General features: G+C 42.1%; 1 protein-coding gene across 12 annotated transcripts in view; it reads right to left on the bottom strand.

The window, feature by feature from the left end:
- myo18ab (myosin XVIIIA b) overlaps positions 1–19,237 on the bottom strand; it is a 242,630-nt gene that overhangs the window by 85,525 nt on the left and 137,868 nt on the right. For all 12 annotated transcript variants that reach the window (XM_078166882.1, XM_078166877.1, XM_033631202.2 and 9 more), the window contains one exon: positions 10,337–10,465. In XM_078166882.1, coding sequence (XP_078023008.1) covers positions 10,337–10,465 — 129 coding nt within the window. The remainder of the gene's footprint in view (positions 1–10,336; positions 10,466–19,237) is intronic.

The following is a 19,237-nucleotide window of genomic DNA, read 5'->3' as shown; positions in this document are numbered from 1 at the left end:
AAATAAATCTGTGATTTGAGCTATGTAAGTAAGAGAGTTAGTTTTATTTTACGTTTTGTAAAGCCTTATATATAACTTCTGCATATGCACAAAATATGGCCTGAAAGAGGCATACGCCACTTGCCATGCAAAAGCTGTCATCTATAAAAAAATAACAGACTTGCAGGAGAATATGTGCACCTGTAGTGAAACTGACCAATGGGTACAAACATTGTGGACACAAGGGAAGTACCTGACACAAATGGTCATATGTACAATGATGGCTCTTACACTTTTAATTTCACTTCATATTATTTCAAGATACAACTGATTGTAAGTCTGATTGCTGTAATAACTAAATAAAGATATAAACATAAACCGTTAAGCATATGAATAATGTAATGGCACTTGTGTGTAATGTTGCTTTGCGTGTACCACTTGTGGGTGTGTAGACGGCAGGATATAAGGCTGTGCACACATTTACAGGGGACTGTGATTTATAAATGTAACACTTGCCTGCAGATGAGTGTGCGCATGATTATATAAATCGGAATCCTTGTTGGCACACACCATTTTAGACTTTCGTGTGCACATACTCTTTTTTTTTTTTTTTAAAGATAAATTTTTGGGGCTTTTTGCCTTTAATGGACAGTGTGAAATAGGGAGAGAGAGAGAGAGAGAGAGAGAGAGAGAGAGAGAGAGTGGGGGGACAACATGCAGCAAACGGTTGCAAGCCAAAGTCGAACCCGTGACCGCTGCAGCAAGGCATTGCCTCTGTACATGGGGTGCCGGCAATATCCACCAAGCTACCCACGCCCATGCACGTAATTTTTTAGTATGGATCCAACAGGTGTCCCCTATAGTGGCCAATCTTTACATGGAAGATGTGGAGAAGAGAGCGCTGACCACCTTTCCAGGAACAGCTCCTAGCCACTGGTTCAGGTATGTGGACGACACCTGGGTCAAAATCAAAACTGAGGAAGTGAAAACCTTCACGGAACACATTAACGCAGTGGACCCCAACATTAAAATTCACATGGGAGAATGTCAGAGGAGACAGTCCACCTTTCTTAGACTGTGCAGTGCACACTGAAGAGGACAGGAACCTAAACATAGAGGTGTACAGAAAACCTGCACACACGGACCAATACCTGCTGTTTGACTCTCACCACCCACTGGAGCACAAGTTGCATCAAAACATGCCCACCAGGACAGAGGGGAAGGTGAAGGAACAGAAACAAATCAGGGAAGTTCTTCAAACCTGTGGCTATCCCGACTGGGCCTTTGCAAAAACCTCAAAAAGACCCAGAGCAGACAGAGAGGAAGAGACACAAAAACGTAACAACATTGTCATTCCTTATGTTGCAGGAGTGTCTGAGAAACTCAGGATTTTCAACAAACACCACATCCCTGTGCACTTTAAACCCAGTAACATACTGAGACAGAAACTTGTCCACCCCAAGGACAAAATACCCAGACATAAGCAGAGTAATGTAGTGTATGCAGTTCAGTGCAGCCAGGAATGCACAGATTTATACATGTGCACATCTTGGCCAGGGAGGAAAGATGGTTTGAAAGAGGAGTAAAAGAAGCCTACGTCAAGCTGGAACGACCATTGTTAAACAGAGGGGGTGGCTTACGACATTACTTATCCCCCACCTACAATGCAGTCTTGGGATCCCTCCCCAGACGACATGGTGGCCAGGTGGGTCAACGACTCACATTGTGACCGTAACGACTCTGAAACTAAGAGCTCACATGTGACCCCTACGACTCTGCAAGGGTTCACACCCACACAGGGTTTAAAGCCTGCAACTTTGTACCAGTCGTTTAGAACTGAAGAAGCTCCTTGGATGAGAGGTGAAACATCTTCAAGAAACGCAAGCAAGTCCAGTTGCCTACGATATAGCACTTATGATTACCATGACCTGGATGACTGAGAATCTTCACCGACAAGTATGGATCCAACACACTGTTTTATAAATGAGGCCCCTGACCTTTGTGTTTTAGTTGCAGTGCAAACTGTCAGACTTGTGCATAAAGCCTATAGCAAGGTTTCAGTCCGAATGTAGCTCACAACCATAGACTGTATATAAAGATGGATGATGTGTCTCCACTTGCTCCAACTGTACAAAAATAAAGCCAAAATATCCTGGATGCAGCCACTGCCATCTTGCTCTGGTGACATAATTTGGAGCCAGAGTCTGTGCAGTGGCAATCTCTACTGGTAACGAGTTCCAATCCTAACATCCGTCCGACCTATCCCGAGTAACGCCACTGATAACAAGCATATCGATTGGCACACATAGGTGTCAATCATGACATCAAACCCCCTTTTTAAACATCAGATTAGTTATAGCCAAACTCATCAGAAAAATGAACACTTGAGCAAGCAGCAGATCAATTAGAACTACCTAAAATGACAGAAACTGTCTTTGGGAAAAATTTATTTTAAGTGTACTTTGTGTTTTTAGTTTGGCTCCTGTCCCATCCACTAACATGTGGGGGTGGGGTTTATGACCCAGCTAGCCACCAGGGGGGGCGTTCTAGATCTTTTGGCTTCACTTTTGGGGAGCTGTAGTGTTGTCCATCTTTGTTTACAGTCAATGCTCAAAACATAATGAAAATATGTAATTTCTGACAGATTCATGTGTTACTGTGTTGCTCTTCACTCCATACATTCTGTACCTGATGTTTTTGTCTGCTGCTACTTAAAGTCTCTTCGGTGGACACTTACCTTAAATATACATCATGATTTATTTGCTACTATTTTGCATATTACTCTGATCCATACACCAACTTTTCCATCTCAGCCAAGCAGTAATTTTTCTTTCAGTATTTCTTTTTCTTTCTTTTTTTTCTTGAATTTGCAGCATTTCCACTCAGGTTCTTGTGCATTAAAGGAGGTGAATGGAAAAGCAGTGTTATGCTGTGGGAACCCTGACAGGCACAAATATGCTCCATTTCTCTGCATGCTTGGCCTACTTACAGTCATACTACCAATCTTGGGGACAGTTTGTGTGTTTGGTTACATTTTAATGCAGCCAATTATGACTCACTAACCTCAGGTAAAACCCACTCATTGTTTGCTAATCAGTCATTAACACCTTCTACATGAATGATATTAATATAATGATGGGGTATGCTGTGGCAGATCTAAACAGTGGCCCCCCTAAATGACAGAAGAAGAAACTGTAATGACATGTGTGCGTCTTCCGCTGCCCTCTACCGCTCCTTTACACCTGCATGCACCTAGGAGGGTGTTACATAGGCCCTGGCTTACAAACACGCACACACACGCGCACACACACATGCACACCAAACAGCAGTGTCTGCCTGAGCCCACCTGTTCCCAGTCGGAGGGGTGGGGGATGGGGAGGGGGTTCTGTCTTTAGGCAACTATTTAATTAGGCTCAGTGTTGGTTGGCTGGCAGTGGAATCCCCCATGCTCCTTCACTCTCAACTGTTCCCCATGAATGTCAAAGAGATAGAGAGAGTAGAGACAGACTGCAGGGCTTCAAAGCAGCCAGTGGATCTCTTCTATTTGTCTATTCCCCCATGGCGAGGCACAGTCTCTCTTTCACCAGCTTCCCTTCCTTTCTTCCTTTCTCATTCTCCCTCTCACTTATTTCCCGGAGTGCTTTGAACACTGCTCTCCCAGACAGGGAGAGACAACTTGGAGGAAAACAGGAGACGTTCCCCAGAGTAGGAATATAGACTAGAAAGAGGAATAAACTAATTGATTTTGTGTTTTGGCAATAAAAAAAGCTCCTGAAAAAATTTAATTCTACATCCTGAGTATATAGACGTCCATTAATTACAAAACTAGGAGTTAGAACAAAACATTTTAATTAGGTCTGGGCAATATGGAGAAAATCAAATTTCAAAATATTTTTGACTATATACCTCGATATGGATATAGGGATGATATTGGCGGGATGTAGTGCATGAAAATCAACATCGGCCAACATGCTTTTTCTTAAGTGCCTCAGACTGCCTTTTTGGTTTCAGCCAGCTCCTTTATTGATCAATTGCATATGTCTTAAAGAGCACCTGATTTTTTTAACAATACTTTTTTTAACAATCTTTACATTTTTACATTTTGGCATCTCTCCTGATTGCAGCACTCCCACTGCTTTGTCATATATCTGGCTGTAAGGCATGGTATTAGTCAAATGAAAAAGATAAAGTACACCGGAAATAGCTTCTGTTGACCTTCTGATGAATGCAGATGCCAGCGTCAGCTCAATTCTTGTATGGCTAGACTTAAAGTCATAATTTGCCAGCAAACCCATTTTGATACTACTTATGGTCACTCTCTATTCACTCTCCTACAGCCATATAGTTGTAGTAGTATATATAGTTGTTTACAAACCAATAATGTTCTACTGCTGCTGTTTCACAATAAAATGTCTCAACTGGTGACACAATGGGGGGGGGGGGGGGGGGCTTTTATTGTTAAACTGTCACAGGAAACTACTATAAACTATAAACTACAATTACAGTGCGGAGGTGTTAGATGAAGAGCTGCACGGGACAAACTACATACACTGATCAGCTGCAACACTGAAACCTCTGACGGGTGAAGTGAATAACATTGATCATCTGGTTACAATGCAATATTCTGCTGGGAATCCTTTGGTCCTGGCATTTATGCGGATGCCACCTGACATGCTTCACCCATTCAAATACTGATGCAGACCAAGAACGCCCCCTAGGCAATGGCACTCCCCAATGGCAGTGACCCCTAGAGCAGGACAATGTACCATGCCACACTGCATAAATATGCTCAGGAATGGCCCAAGGAATGTGACAAAGACTGCACTGTGTCAAGTGACCTCTAAAGTCCCCAGACCCCAATCTGACTGAGGATCTGTGGGATGTTCCTGTACCCCACCTCACAACCCACATGATTCAAAAGATTCACTGCCAAATGCAGAATAAACAAAAGGGATAACCCTTGCAGTTAACTAACTACAACTTTCAACTGTAAAACAGAATAGAACGGTGCAGTGACGACAGCAGTTTTTTATGTCAAACACACAAGAACCACCCATGCACAATGTCTGAGTTCCAAAATGTGCACACATACGCAGTCTACTAAGCGAGCAGGTGAGTGAGCAAGAGAGAGAGAGATTGATTCATGTATTTTTTTAATCTAACGTTACTGATACAAAACCCCCATGACACTCTGATAAGCCTATCGCACACATTTCAAATACCAGCTACTTAGCTGTTGTTTTAGCAGCATGGATAGTGCTGCTGTCCATAGTAAACAAGGAGGGGGGCAAGAGAAAGAGACAGAGAGAAACCCTTTCACACTGCCTGTTCAAGCGGGGATGTCACACCATCATTCCGCAGCTAATTGTTATATGAAATTCTTCATGCTGTTGTCTTGGCTAGGAATGCCTTTAATGGGACTATTCCTGGTTAAATTTAAAAAAAAAAAAAAAAAAAAAAAATCCAGCTCACCCTTATGTATAAAATATACAATGGTGGACTGAGGGGGCGGAGTTGTCTCACCTTTAAGCTGGCAAAAGAGGTAGTCACAGTGCCAAATCAAAGTCTGTGTAAAAGGGACAGCCAGCAGGACGGGACGGGTGTGATGTTTTGACGACGTGTTATGAGTGCGACCCTCTGTCGTAGCACTTAAAAAGCAGTTAGCAGAAGTTAGTAGCTACGGCAAAGAAGGACAGCAGCTGAAAGTAGGGCTGGGTTGAAATATTCGCTTCATCTGATTAAAACGATCTTCACTGGAATGACACGATATTGATTCGTACAATCCAAGATTGATCTTTTAATATACGCTTTTTACCCACAGATGTGTGGAGCTTTAGCCCTGTTAATCTTGCCGATATTAAACCAGACGCTTAAGGGACTGTAGTATTGAGAAGCTCTGATGTTACCAGCTTTTTCATCTGTAACTGATGGCTGTTAGCTCACTATTTTACATTTGGGTGTAATTCATTATCATGCTGCAGCGTCTCCTCCTGCTGTCTGTGCGTCCTGGCTACTGCGCCACTTTTACGTACAAACACAGATACAGAGAGGTGAAGATAACGTGAGCTGACAGCTACGCTGGTTACTGTGTGTGCAATAAAACCTCCACAGGGGAAAAAGCCAATACTTCATCGATACAGCTGTTCAGCAACATGTAAACATGTAGAAAAATGATATTTCAGTCTGCTCTGTCCGCATCTCTCGTCCACCAAACACAGAGCACTTTCCATCTAATAGCAAGTTGTTACTAACAAGCTAAAACAACAACTGTTTATGATGGATGGTTTAGGTCAGTGTGTCTGGTATCTTAAACTTACCGGTGGTCATGTGACCTGTGGTCATGTGACCTGCAGGCAGTGAGTCTCCTCAGCAGCAGAGAGGACAGGACTGATACTGACTGACTGCCTGTGTTCTTTATTCTTTATAAACTTCCCTCAGTATTGTGATGTCAGGAATATGATTTATTTGTTTGACATTTTTATTTTGTTTCCAGTGAGATATTGGGTTTATACTGTGACTTTGCTGATTTAATATTACTGTTAATGCTCTAAAAGCAACACTTAGTTATAAAATATTCAGTTTTATTCCTGTTGTGTTTTTATTCTTTTAAAAAAAATAATTCCTTGTAAATATTACACTATTAGTTCACCGAGAATCTCTTTCACATACTGGCAAAAACTGGTATTGTAACTGATAAAATCTCCAGTCGAATCAATCATCAATCGGGACCCCTTGAATCAAAATCAAATTAATTCAGGAAATCAGTGGTGATACCCAGACCTAGCTGTGTCAGCAGATTGGGTAGACAGTGAGATCCAGGACTGTTATTGTTTAGAGAATGCTGCCCAATGGCATGTTGTATGTCACACCTGTCATACGTTTTTTTGTGTAACACTGGCATTTGGTTGTGTATAAAAAGCAAAGCTTGTGTAATGACAGTACTTCCTTGCCACCCTATCGCATGATCTATGTGTAAAAAGGACTAGAGAGAAAGAAAGAAAGAAAGAAAGAAAAAGAAAAAGAAAGAAAGAGAGGGATGCAAGCTGCAAACAGCTGTTGCAGATGGGCTGTTGTTTATGCTGCATTTGGCTGAACTTTCAATGCCCCTTAGATCATGTACTAAGCACTTCATCTGCACAACTTTCACACTCTCCAAACAGCCTAATTGAGCCTAAAAGTTTATCTCCAGTGTAGGAGATAACATCTCCTAGATAGGAGATAAAACTAACGTTTGGCCAAAAAAATAAAAAATATTCACGTTGCTTCTTGGAGCTTCAGTATTTTTACTGCTTTTCACCAAAAACAAAACCTCACTAGGAGAGCAGGAAGTGAAAATCCACAGAGCAAACTCCACTAAGCCTTGAGGAGAAACTTACTATAAAGAAGCATACAGAGGTGAATTAGAAAGTCACTAAATTGTGAATGTTTTCCTGTTCTGTCTGACACTGCCTAAATCGTACAAAATGCACAGTAACAACTAGCTGCTTGCAATGGTCACAAAGAAATAAACCCAATTCCAACTTCATCAATCACATGAGATTACTATTTACACCAAGAGATGAGGCTCAAACTCCTCTGAGCTCAAGCTCAGAGTCCTCTGGGGGAGACAGAGTAGTCAAGTGAAACCCAAATGCCCTTGAAAAGTAATTTTAGTTGGCAGCCCTGTGCAGGAAGAAAGAATAAACTGAAATGGTAATAAAAGGAGGACGGGGATCTAAAGCTTAATCTCTACCCAATCACACACACACACACACACACACACACACACACACACACACATTAACTAGATATACAAAATCTGTGCACCAAATGAACTGTGTCTACATGAGAAAACTTCCAAGAGCAACATCAAAACTTCTGTGAAGTAACACACACACAGAAAGTCAACAGATCCCCACTGGCATCTTCAAGAGTCAGTCAGCGCACGCCAGCAATGTTTTCCACTTGTCAAGCTCACTCTGGTGGAACAACACACACACACACCCACACACACACACGACCAACAGTATGCAGGGAGAAAAAAATAGCAAAGAAAAAATCCTTTACAAGGGCAACTTGTGAAGCACCAAAAAAGCTCATTTGGCTACAATGCAAACTCATCTCCTCTGGTTTGAACATGTTTCATTTCACTATGAGCAGTCAAATAAAGCTGAAATGCCATTATGGTGACAGGATAAAGCACTCACCCACCACCACCACAGGGAACAGGGATCATAGCCTGACAAATTTTCCTCCAGCCTGACCGCGAACAGCGCTGGCATTGATTGCGGGTGGTCCTTGTCGCTGCACTAGTGACTCCTACTGGCTAGTCTGTGTGGCTCTAGAAAGGGGGCAGGAACCACTGAACATATACCTCTTTTCAACAGTCATATGCTGGCTTGGCTTAGGCCATCAGCATAGCACAGCAGGGATTTGCATTTCCATTTCAACAGAGCTAACCACTTGAAGGTGTGTCTTTAACTGATGAAGGATTGTCTTGAGTGATAATGTTCAAAAGCAGCAGGCTGATCCACAGCTCAAGTGCCCTGTTATTTTTGCTGCATGTGTTTTTCCCACAGGTAAAAGACGTTTACCTGTTGGAGATGAACTGTTTGCAGAGGTGCAGTAAGAGCCTGCTCTTCATCAACTTCTCACTGTGGCTGTTTCTGCTTTTACTCTTTCTCCCTGCAGTGATATTAGACTTGCCTTTATTAAAGCAAAGCAGCCAACAAAGTTCCGCTAATTCAATAATAAACATATTTCATTTCCTATAGATTGTTCACAATAAATAATAATTTCCTGCTGTGAAGCAGCAAAATAAGGAAATGTTAAGTTTTCGAGCAGCAACTTCACAAAACTTCTAATGCAGCTGATAGGGAACATGAAACAGTAAAATAAAGCAGATATCTAAAGTAAAAGCAGGATGCAGGAGAGAAACTAAAAATGCCTTTCTCTCTGGTCTCCTGCAGATGGAGGTGAGTACACACTTGGTTTGCTTGAGGGGGAGAAGGGGGGTTGTCGAGGGTTGGCTGCAGTCGGTGAGATGTCACCACTACCTGCTTTAGGGCAGGCTGCCCAGCTTTTGAACTACTCTGGGAGGGTCCATCTCTGGGGCAGTTCGGTGTGGCACAGCACATCTGAACTGATAATGGAAGCAAAAAACGGCGCTGCATGGCTTGACTCAGCGCGACCAAAAGTGATAGTGGAAAACCTCCAATAGTGCGTGTATATCCTGATCAGGGTTGAGGTCAGTTGAAAAGAGACAACTGGCTGCCTGCACCTCTCTTTCTATGCAGTAATACTGGAAACTGGCCCCAGCCAAAGTAATTTAGCCAGATTGTGTAAATAAAAGAGTTTCTTTGTAAACAAACAAAAGTTATGTTTGCATTCAGTGTAAAAAGATTGTGTGTATCAATCATTTGCAATGCAGTGTGCAAGTGTGCGTGAATGTTGGATTGACAGTTTCAGAAATTTACAGGGGTTTTTTTCCCCTAGGTTTTCAGCTCTTTACATTGTCTTTATTTTTATATGGTAGCTTTTTATGATGTATTTTACGTATTTTATATTATAGTAGTGAGGGTTTACTACTGCCAATTTTGTGCTCTCTTAAGATTTCCCAAGTGTTCTCCTGAGGCCACAGATATGCAACAGTTTGAGAATTTACAGCCTAAATGCTGCAACAGCTGCAACTCTGTCTTTCATCCTTACACCATAAAACAGAATCTAATAGCATGGGGCAAAGACATTAAGCTCCATTAATTATGTTATTCATGTTAACTGCATAGGACCAGCAGATAAAAACAATAATAGTTTCTCCATGTATAAAGAAAATTACATTCAGAGGATTAACAAAAAGATTACAAAACCACCTTCAGTAGTAGTTTTATAAAGCTCCTGCTGTTTGTTTTTATTGAGAATGGGGCTGTATTCCATGACATCTCTCTGTATATCTGATGTTTCACTTCTATTCATTACCATCAGTACCATGTAACAGTGTTCCTAATGGATGATTTTTTTGCGAAGTATGCATTGAAAAATATTTTTACAGCAATAAAAATGAGGCTACAATGATGTACCATGAGAGAGCCTTCAGATCTGTTGAAGTTATTGTGGGAATTACTCAGGAATCTGTATTGGGAGCTAATTTCCTACATCTTAGAGTCAAATGCTTTCATTTTGGTGGGGGGAAGTTTCCTGTATTGATAAATCTGTTTTATTGGGGGGCAATCTCCTTTATGAGTGCAGCTGGTGCGTGCAAACTGGGGTCAGAGTTTCAGTATGGTATATAAGTCTGTACATTCTGAATGTTGGCAGTCTGTCACTTCTTCAGAGAGGAGAATTTCCCTCACATTATCCCTTCCCCTACATGCAGCCTTACCTTCCTCTTCTTGAAGGCCTGTCTGGCCAGGTATCCCCTGCAGGCAGCCTGGAACAGAGTAATGTTCCTCCTGGTCTGAACTTCTCGCTGCTCCTCCAGCCTGGACAGAGTCCCCGCTCTGAAGAACACCTGCAGGAGGAGAGGGAGACATATGGCATAGTCACACACAGTTCTTTTCTTTATGTCAGGACAGATGGTAGGAGAGGTTCACATATATTGTGGCCACATACAACTGCAGACACTGTTCAGTTACAAATATGTTCTCAACCTCCACAAAGACTTTGCACAGTAATGTACAGTACACCCACATGTTAAGCAATTGAGTGTGAAACTTCCTAGGATTTCAAGTGGGTTAAAATCTACTTGAAATCCTGTAGGTTTGTAAGAACTATTTTTTTATTAAAGAATCTCCTGAGCTCCATGTTGATATGACCAGATTTGAAAACAATGTAGAGTATATACGTTATCAACAACTACAGCCAGCTAGTTTCTGTAGCCCTATAAAAACCTGTTCACTGATCGAGCTGCACATACATGTAGCACTGACTGGTAATTGTCCTCTTTTGCACACAGACAAAATCTGTAAGAACCTCTGCCCAAATAATAGAGTGCTTAGCCATGGAAACCTGCCAATCCAGCAATTAAAAATTTCATAGAGAAGTTTATATCCTCCAAACATTTGCTACCAACCAAATCATTTTTTTTGCAAATCACAGATCTCTGACATGCAACTGGAATAGCACCCAGGTAGCACTAAATACAGATTCAGTGACCCACAGGGTCCAGGGTTACTAAGTTACAGCCCTGTTGGAGGACTGTTATCAAAATGTTTTGTTGCTTGTCAAAGCTATAGATGGCCTGATCTAGATTTGAGCCGTATCTCAGTTGAGTTAGGGCTCATTTATGCTCAGCGTTAGAGACAGAGACTGATGGAGTCTTCTGTCCGTACTCTGCCTTTATTTTGTCTGTATTTTTGCACATATCCTGCAAGTCTACGGACATGGCCGAAACAGAGCAGTACCAACAGAGATCGTGGAGGCAGTGTAGTGTATGCAGAAACTTTTGACTCCACCCTCTAGTGCCATCTATTGGCTGTATCTATGCCATCATAAAGGACTGCACAGTCTCATCTTAGGTGTTCCACACATGGGCCATTTGACTCAGGTCAATTGATGCCCCAAGCTCAGACTGAACATGCCATGCAGGTAAAAGAAGTAGTCTAATAGGGATGTGCCGATGCAGTAAGTGAATGTGATAAAAATTTCTGCTCTTCTGAAACTGATGTGCATCGCTGCTAAGGAATATGACAGTGGCGTATCCTGCAACGATGGGCATTAAGTTGCAACGAGTGTGCTGGCTTACATGGAAAACAAAGGCTGTGGGTGTTTACAGCTTGCTACTCTGATGCTCTCAGCTTCGGCCTAAAAAACAAGACAAAGCCGAAGCAGGAAAGACGCTCCACAGTGTATTAACTTTTGAATTCAATGTATACCAATGGAAGGATGAGACTCCCAAGTATTCTGACAGGGCTGCAGCTTGGCAGAGATTTTGTATCACGGAGAGTAAAGATAAATAATTTCAAAATAATTCAATGTTTTTGGCATCATGTCACACAGATCATTTGTCAGATGGAGACAAATAAAAGTTGACGGCTCAGCAACATGTTTGTCCTCTATTCATTGTGTCGATACATGACCTTACATTGGAGCCAACTGACAACATGCCGACCTGTTCTTGCTGGCAGCAGGTTACTGTGTAATCCCAGTAAATATGCCACCCAAAAATGTTGCAAATGCAGATTTGCATTTTTGCAATATGTTGTGTTAATTTCCCTCAGAGTTGCTCGATGCTTGTGTTATTATTTTTATTCTTCTTGTCCAAAGCAACTATCTCTGTGATTTTATAGCCTGATCATTATAGTCTTGTCCAGAACACCCCTGTGCCTTTCATCTCCTTTGCTGATCATTTGGGCAGCAGTAGTGCTTCTTCCTGAATACCAATGAGTGTACAATTTCATTTTTGACTGTAGAGAGTCAAGATGGGCTGACACTGCGCCCTCTGTAAAAGCCTTCATCATAATGCCTCCAACTCCTTTTTGATAATTTGTGTCTGGGGATAGACATTGCCCTGTTCCTCAGCCCTGAATTAGCTGGTAGCTCTTTGTGGAAGTAGATTCATTAAGCAGAATTTGAGTGACGCTTTGTCCTTCAGAGAATGTGACTGTTCCAAACTCTGACTGTAATTTTCAAAATCGGCTGAGCGAGGGAGAAAGTACAGCTTGAAGTATGGCCAGAAATTTTTTGTACTGTGCAATAAGTATTGACCCAGCCTACAAGCATTTTTGAATTTGAATGTATTTAATTGATAGGGATGATGCTATTTAACATTCCAACATAGCTTAGATAGAAAATGATAGGTAAAAAATACAAGAAAATATGTTATAGTGCAGTGTAAGAAACAATAATTTTTGATTTAATAAAAGTTAGTGGCAAAAGAAGTCTTAAGGCTTGATTTGAAAGACCTAAGAGTTGCTGCGGGCCTATAGTTTCTGGGAGTTTGTTTCAGATATATGGTGCACATAAACTGACGATGTTTCCCTGTGTATGGTTTTGACTATGGGGGCACAAAGCAGACCCACCCAGAAGATCAAGAGGTATGGATGGTTCATAGTGTAGTAGAAGATCAGAAATGTATTTTGGCCCTAAACCTTACAGTGCTTTATAAACCAACAGTAGTATTTTAAATGGATTCTCTGAGAGACAGGAAGTCAGTGTAAAGACCTCAGAACTGGAGTGATGTAATCCACATTCTTGATCTTAGATCGGAGTCGAGCAGTAGTGTTCTGAATAAGCTGCAGCTGTCTGAATGATTTTTTAGGGAGACGTGTAAAGACACTGTTGCAGTAGTCAAGCCTGCTGAAGATAAATGCATGGAAAAGTTTTTTCCAAATCCAGCTAGAGACATAAGTCCTGTAAGTCCTTGAAATATTCTTAAGATGACAGTATGCTGACTTTGTTATCTTCTTAATGTGACTATTGAATTTTAGGTCTGAGTCCATGACTACACCAAGATTTCTGGCTTGGTCTGCGGTTTTTAACATTGCTATTCAAATCTAAGTGCTGACTTCTGATCATTCTTCCTTTGCTCCAAATACTATTACCTCAGTTTTGTCTTTGTTTAATTGAAGAAAACTGTGGCAGATCCAATTGTTGATTTGTTCAATGCATTTAGCCAGAGCTTGTATTGGACCATAGTTCCCTGGTGATACGGTTATGTAAATTTGTGTGTTGTCTTCAACTGTATTAACATATTTTGTGGTTTTTCATAATGTGAGACAGTGGAAACATGTAGATGTTAAACAGAAGAGGCCCCCTAATGGAGCCTTGGGGAACTCTGACTGTTATTTTTGTCCACTCAGATGTATAATTACATATAGACACAAAGTAGTCCCTGTCTTTTTTGTAAGATTTTTCTAAGATTCAAACCAGTTAAGTATGCCAGAAAGTCCCTCCTTATTTTCCAGTCGTTCCAGTAATATTTTGTGGTCGACCTTGTCAAATGCAGTACAGAGATCCAGCAATACTAAGACAGAAATTCTGCCACTGTCTGTGTTTCAGGGGATGTCACTGAAGACCTTTATAAGAGCAGTCTTTGCTGTGGTGAGGTGAGGTAAAAACTTGAACAGAAAACATCAAAAAAACAAACTAAGGCACATACTGGCAATCACACAGCGGTCATCCCAGTCACATAGTGGTTAGCACTGTGTTGGGAAGGTAATTTTAAAATGTAATATATTACATATTACCAGTTACTTTCATTTGAAAGTAATATTCGTGTCTCTGTAGAGTAATGTGTTATTAATTAGACTACTTTTGAGTTACTTTCACCAAAATAACTGCACACAGTTAAGATCATCCCGTCAACTCTTAACCGTCCGTCCAGTTATGGGCTCTCTGTTTGCACGACCTTCCCATCCAGTAACCTGTTCACATACTGAAATGTGTGATGAGGGGGGAAGGTGTGGTGACACAGGGCACACTGACTGACCACAGGTCAGTGTATATCCTGGCAGAGCTAACCAGCTAACCAGCTCTGCCAGGAAAGTCAGGGAGTTTGGCGATGCTTCTACAGTCACTAGAAGCATGCCCCTTAAAAAGAGTTATTACATGGGTACCTACCTTACCTGTGTGTCATAGTCCTGCTGTTGCAATGCTGTTAAAGGTGAACATTACTGTCTGTCAGCCCTGAATATCAAATGAAACTGAAAATAGCACAGTCGTCTGCAGGCCCATGTGTTGTTTAGAAAAAAGATAAATCTCTTGTTGATGTCTGATGGCATCATAGATTTGTTTTCTCTGATGACATGTCTTAGGAAAAATGTTCTTGTATATAAAAGCATTTCAAAATGAATGGCTCCTGCTAGTTTCATCCTTGGTGGTGCACTGAAACAGATTTTTTGAAGAAAATGCTTCTACCAGCAAAAATGAACTGTTGGCATTTTGTAGATTCTCTGTGACGACTGCTCCTATTGTACAGTGTGACTAGGGTGTAGGATTAGTAAAACAATTTCTAAGGCCCCATCACACTTGCATCGCACTGCACCAGCTTTTTTTTTTTTTTTTTTTAAATTGAATGCCACTTGTAAAAAAAAACAAAACAAAAAAAAAACGCTTGTTGTGCCTTTTTATTGTTGCCAGACAACCACCCCATGACCTCCATACCCTAACCTTTTCGGGTAATCAATCTACTGTTTATTTTTATTTATTTATTTATTTTTTTAATTGATTACACAGTAATTAGTAGCTAGTTCCTAAAATGGACAGGCAGAGGGTACTTGCTCTAGCTCTGGCCGAGGGCGAGAGGCTGTCAGCAAATAGTTTGTTGGGCACAGGGAAAAAAGAGATCTGTGTGGGTCCATGAGACCCTAAAGAAGAGGGTGGATCACAGGAAGTACCACCAGTACTCCAGCCATATTTTAGGATGACTCAGGGGCAGTTCGACAACCTTTTGTCTATCGTCTGGTCGAGCTGAACAAAAATGAATACTAACTACAGGGAGCCCACTGGTCCTGCCAAGCAACTGAGCACCACCAGTTTCTCCTCCGTTGTTTACCAATTGTAAACTTGTTGTCATGACCACGAAGGCGAAGGCTTGCTTTTCAAATAATATGACTGAACAATGGGATAAAAGAGAAGATGACGTGGGGAGCTTTTCCACTCTGAGTTGAAGTTTTTTCAACTCAAGGAGTTCAGAGTACTTTGGCAAGAACACCAGGCACCTAGAGCACAGAAACGCAAGGCACAAAACAGCAAGCAAAAAACTTCATTCTCATTAAAATCAATAACAAAAAGCTGCCTCCAGCTGCTAAAACACTTTCTATGTGATTGGGGCCTGACCCTACTTTTTCAACTATAATGACTAGCTAGGATGAGAAATGCTCTGAATATGATCCTTTTATAGCATGAATGAGTGGGAGTCCAATATCTCATATTAGAACTATGAGGAAGGCTAGGGGTTGTGTTTAATGACTCAAGGGTATGATGCACTAAGTTAATCCAGAGGCTTTCGATAACTGAAATGTTGGTAAAGCAGCAGCCAGAGGTGTGTGGTCCACCTGTGCTGCTGTTGGAAAAACTAGATTAGGAGGAACATAATTATCAGCAGGTGAAGTGAGGCTGGCTTGGCTTGGAGCATTCCCACCATAAATGTTTCTCCGAAGAGGAGGCTGATAGCCCATATAGGAACTGCACTGCCACTTTATAAAACACACTGTGCAGAGGTTCCCTTTAATTTATTTAGATTGTCCTCAGGAAAAACTGTGTTATTGTATGTATGCATTTAATCTTAACCTTCAAAAGGTCAAATGACAAGCAAGCATTCACCTGACTCTCTTGCAGGAGGCATGGCTAGAGATGCAGTTCAGTCTGTACATTTTGAGCTATTTTTGACAGTTAAAATCTCACATGTCATCATTGCTAATACAGTGTTTCTGTCCAGGATAATAGGATTTCACCTAGTTATGGAAAGGGCTGGGTATCAAATGTTAAATTTGTAATTCTGTTTACTTCTTCCGCTATCAGATTCCTGATTTAAATAAAAATGTTGTCAATATTGTCGGTGAAGATTCTCAGTCATCCAGGTCATGGTAATCGTAAGTGCTAATATCGTAGGCAACTGGGCTTGCTTGGGTTTCTTGAAGACGTTTCGCTTCTCTCATCCAAGAAGCTTCTTCAGTTCTAAATGACTGGTATGAAGTTGCAGGCGATAGCCTGTGTGGGTGTGAACCCTTGCAGAGTCGTAGGGGTCACGTGAGCTCTTAGTTTCAGAGCTGTCACAATGTGACTCACAATGTGAGTCGTTGACTCACCTGGCCACCATGCGAGTTGACAACTCTGAAACTAAGAGCTCACGTGATCCCTACGACTCTGCAAGGGTTCCCACCTACACAGGGTTTATAGCCTGCAACACTGTACCAGTCATTTAGAACTGAAAAAGCTTCTTGGATGAGAGGCGAAACGTCTTCAAGAAACACAAGCAAGTCCAGTTGCCTACGATATAGCACTTACGGTTTGTCAATATTGTTATTGTCATTTATTTGAATTTCCTTTTATTCTTTTTTAAAATTATCTTATTCTTCTTACTCTTGTAGCTTCTTGCATTAAGACATTCAACATGGATTCATCCTCGAATCACAGCTACATCTGGATCTACGGTTGTGGTTGCCCTGCTGCTGTGGTCCTACCTGTTGCCTACTACTACTGCTATTATTATTAGTGATACTCCGACTATTTATACACATATGATTATTATTGTCGCATACATATACTATCATCTTGGCAACAGGAAGAGCAGGCTTGGACTACTTCCCAAAGACCCAGGTCAGCAAGGCGCGGGGCAAGGAGAGACACCAGCTACTCCAGGAAGAGGTCCAGGCAGGCGTGGAGGATAAGCGAGTGAGGAGGGCAGTGGGACACTGGCAGCAGGGGGAGTGGACAAGGTGGGAGAGCACGTTGCAGCGCAAGGTCACCTGGTCTAACATCATGCAGGCAGACTTCCATTGCGTCCTGTTCCTTGTGCAAGCAGTCTATGATGCCCTGCCAAGCCCAGCATACCTCCATGTCTGGGAGAAGAGTGAGACACCTTCCTTCCTCCTTTGCTCCGGAAGAGGCTCCTTAGAACACCTCCTCAGCAACTGCCCAAAGGCCCTGGCTGATGGCCGCTATCGTTGGCGCCATGACCAGGTGCTCAAAGCAGTTGCTGAGAGCATAGTCTTAGCCATCAGCTCCAGCAAACACCATCATATCCTAAGACAGCAATCCCCTTCATCAAAGCTGGAGAGAAACCCTGAGCACGTCCACAGACAACAACAGGCCTCCTCCACACAGCCCCTGATTGGCAGCTGCAGGTTGCCCTGGGAAAGCAGCTGAAGTTCCCCCAGCACATCGCAACAACATCCCTCAGGCCAGACATGATCATCACCTCTGAGGCTTCAAAACATCTGATCATGCTGGAACTCATGGTGCCCTGGAAAGAGCAGATTGAGGAAGCCAATGAGAGGAAATGCGCAAAGTACCAGGAACTGGTGGAGGAGTGCAGGGGCTGGAGGACATTCTATGAGCCCATAGAAGTTGGCTGTAGAGGCGTTGCAGGATGTTCACTCTGCAAAGTCCTCGGCCGATTGGGCGTCACAGGGGCAGCCAAGAAGAGGGCAATCCAATTTGCAAGTGAAGCCGCAGAGAAAGCCACAGCGTGCCTTTGGATTAAGAGGGCTGACCCGTGGATTGCTGCTGGGGCACAAGTCGGGGCCTGATCACCCCGGCTGAGTCGCCTGGGTGAGGGTGTCTGATGTTGCGAGACCTGAAACACCCAATGACCCCAGGATACATCACTCAGGATGCGTCCCAGTGCATCCAGGAGATGTTTCTTGCATAGTCCCTCTCATACATTTATTATGTTGATCTGTTTTGTCCACACGAAACATCTCCTGGATGCGTCCCAGTGCATCCAGGAGATGTTTCTTGCATAGTCCCTCTCATACATTTATTATGTTGATCTGTTTTGTCCACACGACCTCTATTGCACATGTGTTCATCATGGAAGAGGGATCCCTGCTCAGTTGCTCGTCATGAGGATTCTACCATTTTCTTTTCCTGGAGAGTTTTTCCTTATCCGCTGTAAGGGTCCAAGGACAGAGGGATGTAGTATGCTGTAAAGCCCTCTGAGGCAAATTCGTATTTGTGGTATTGGGCTTTATACATAAACTTAAATTGAATTAAACATTTGAGAACATCTACTAAGGTAATTTATTTCAAAAATATATCTGGCAGGAATGTTTTATATATTTTCTAAAGAAAGAATCGTCAGTATAGAAACTCAGGTAACATACTGGCACTCTTGTTATGCCTAGTAAGGTGGCTGGGTATTTTGTTGTATAAATTACAGTCAGTGAATAACAAATGACTGCTGTGGGCAGATGATGTCAAACTAGCCTGGGAGGAGATAACACATCTGGCTAACATGAACTGCTGTGCTCATTGGAGACCTATTTGTCAGCACTGGGATGGTTTAATGATATCAGGCAGAGAGCCACATACAAGTTGGCAGTGAACCACAGGGGCAGTTTGGCAGTAAGAGGGGGGTCATCTGCCAGCTTGGAGAAGATGCAGCCACCTGCACAGTCTACACTTCATGTGTCATAGATGACACTCTTATTTTGCATGCTAATCATTCCCACAACAAAACTCAGGTATACACTGTTGAGTGTTGTAAATCTAAACTGCAAAACAAGCCAGACTTGCCTAACCCTAATCATAACTGCATTCATCCTCATGATTATGCTGTTGCTTTCTTTCTTCTGAAGGAACATTTATATTTGTGAGGTTTCTATCTGACTTATGTAAT

The sequence above is a fragment of the Epinephelus lanceolatus genome, chromosome 4, assembly GCF_041903045.1.
Source record: "Epinephelus lanceolatus isolate andai-2023 chromosome 4, ASM4190304v1, whole genome shotgun sequence".
Taxonomy (NCBI): Eukaryota; Metazoa; Chordata; class Actinopteri; order Perciformes; family Serranidae; genus Epinephelus; species Epinephelus lanceolatus.
This window is presented reverse-complemented; position numbering and strand designations above follow the sequence as displayed.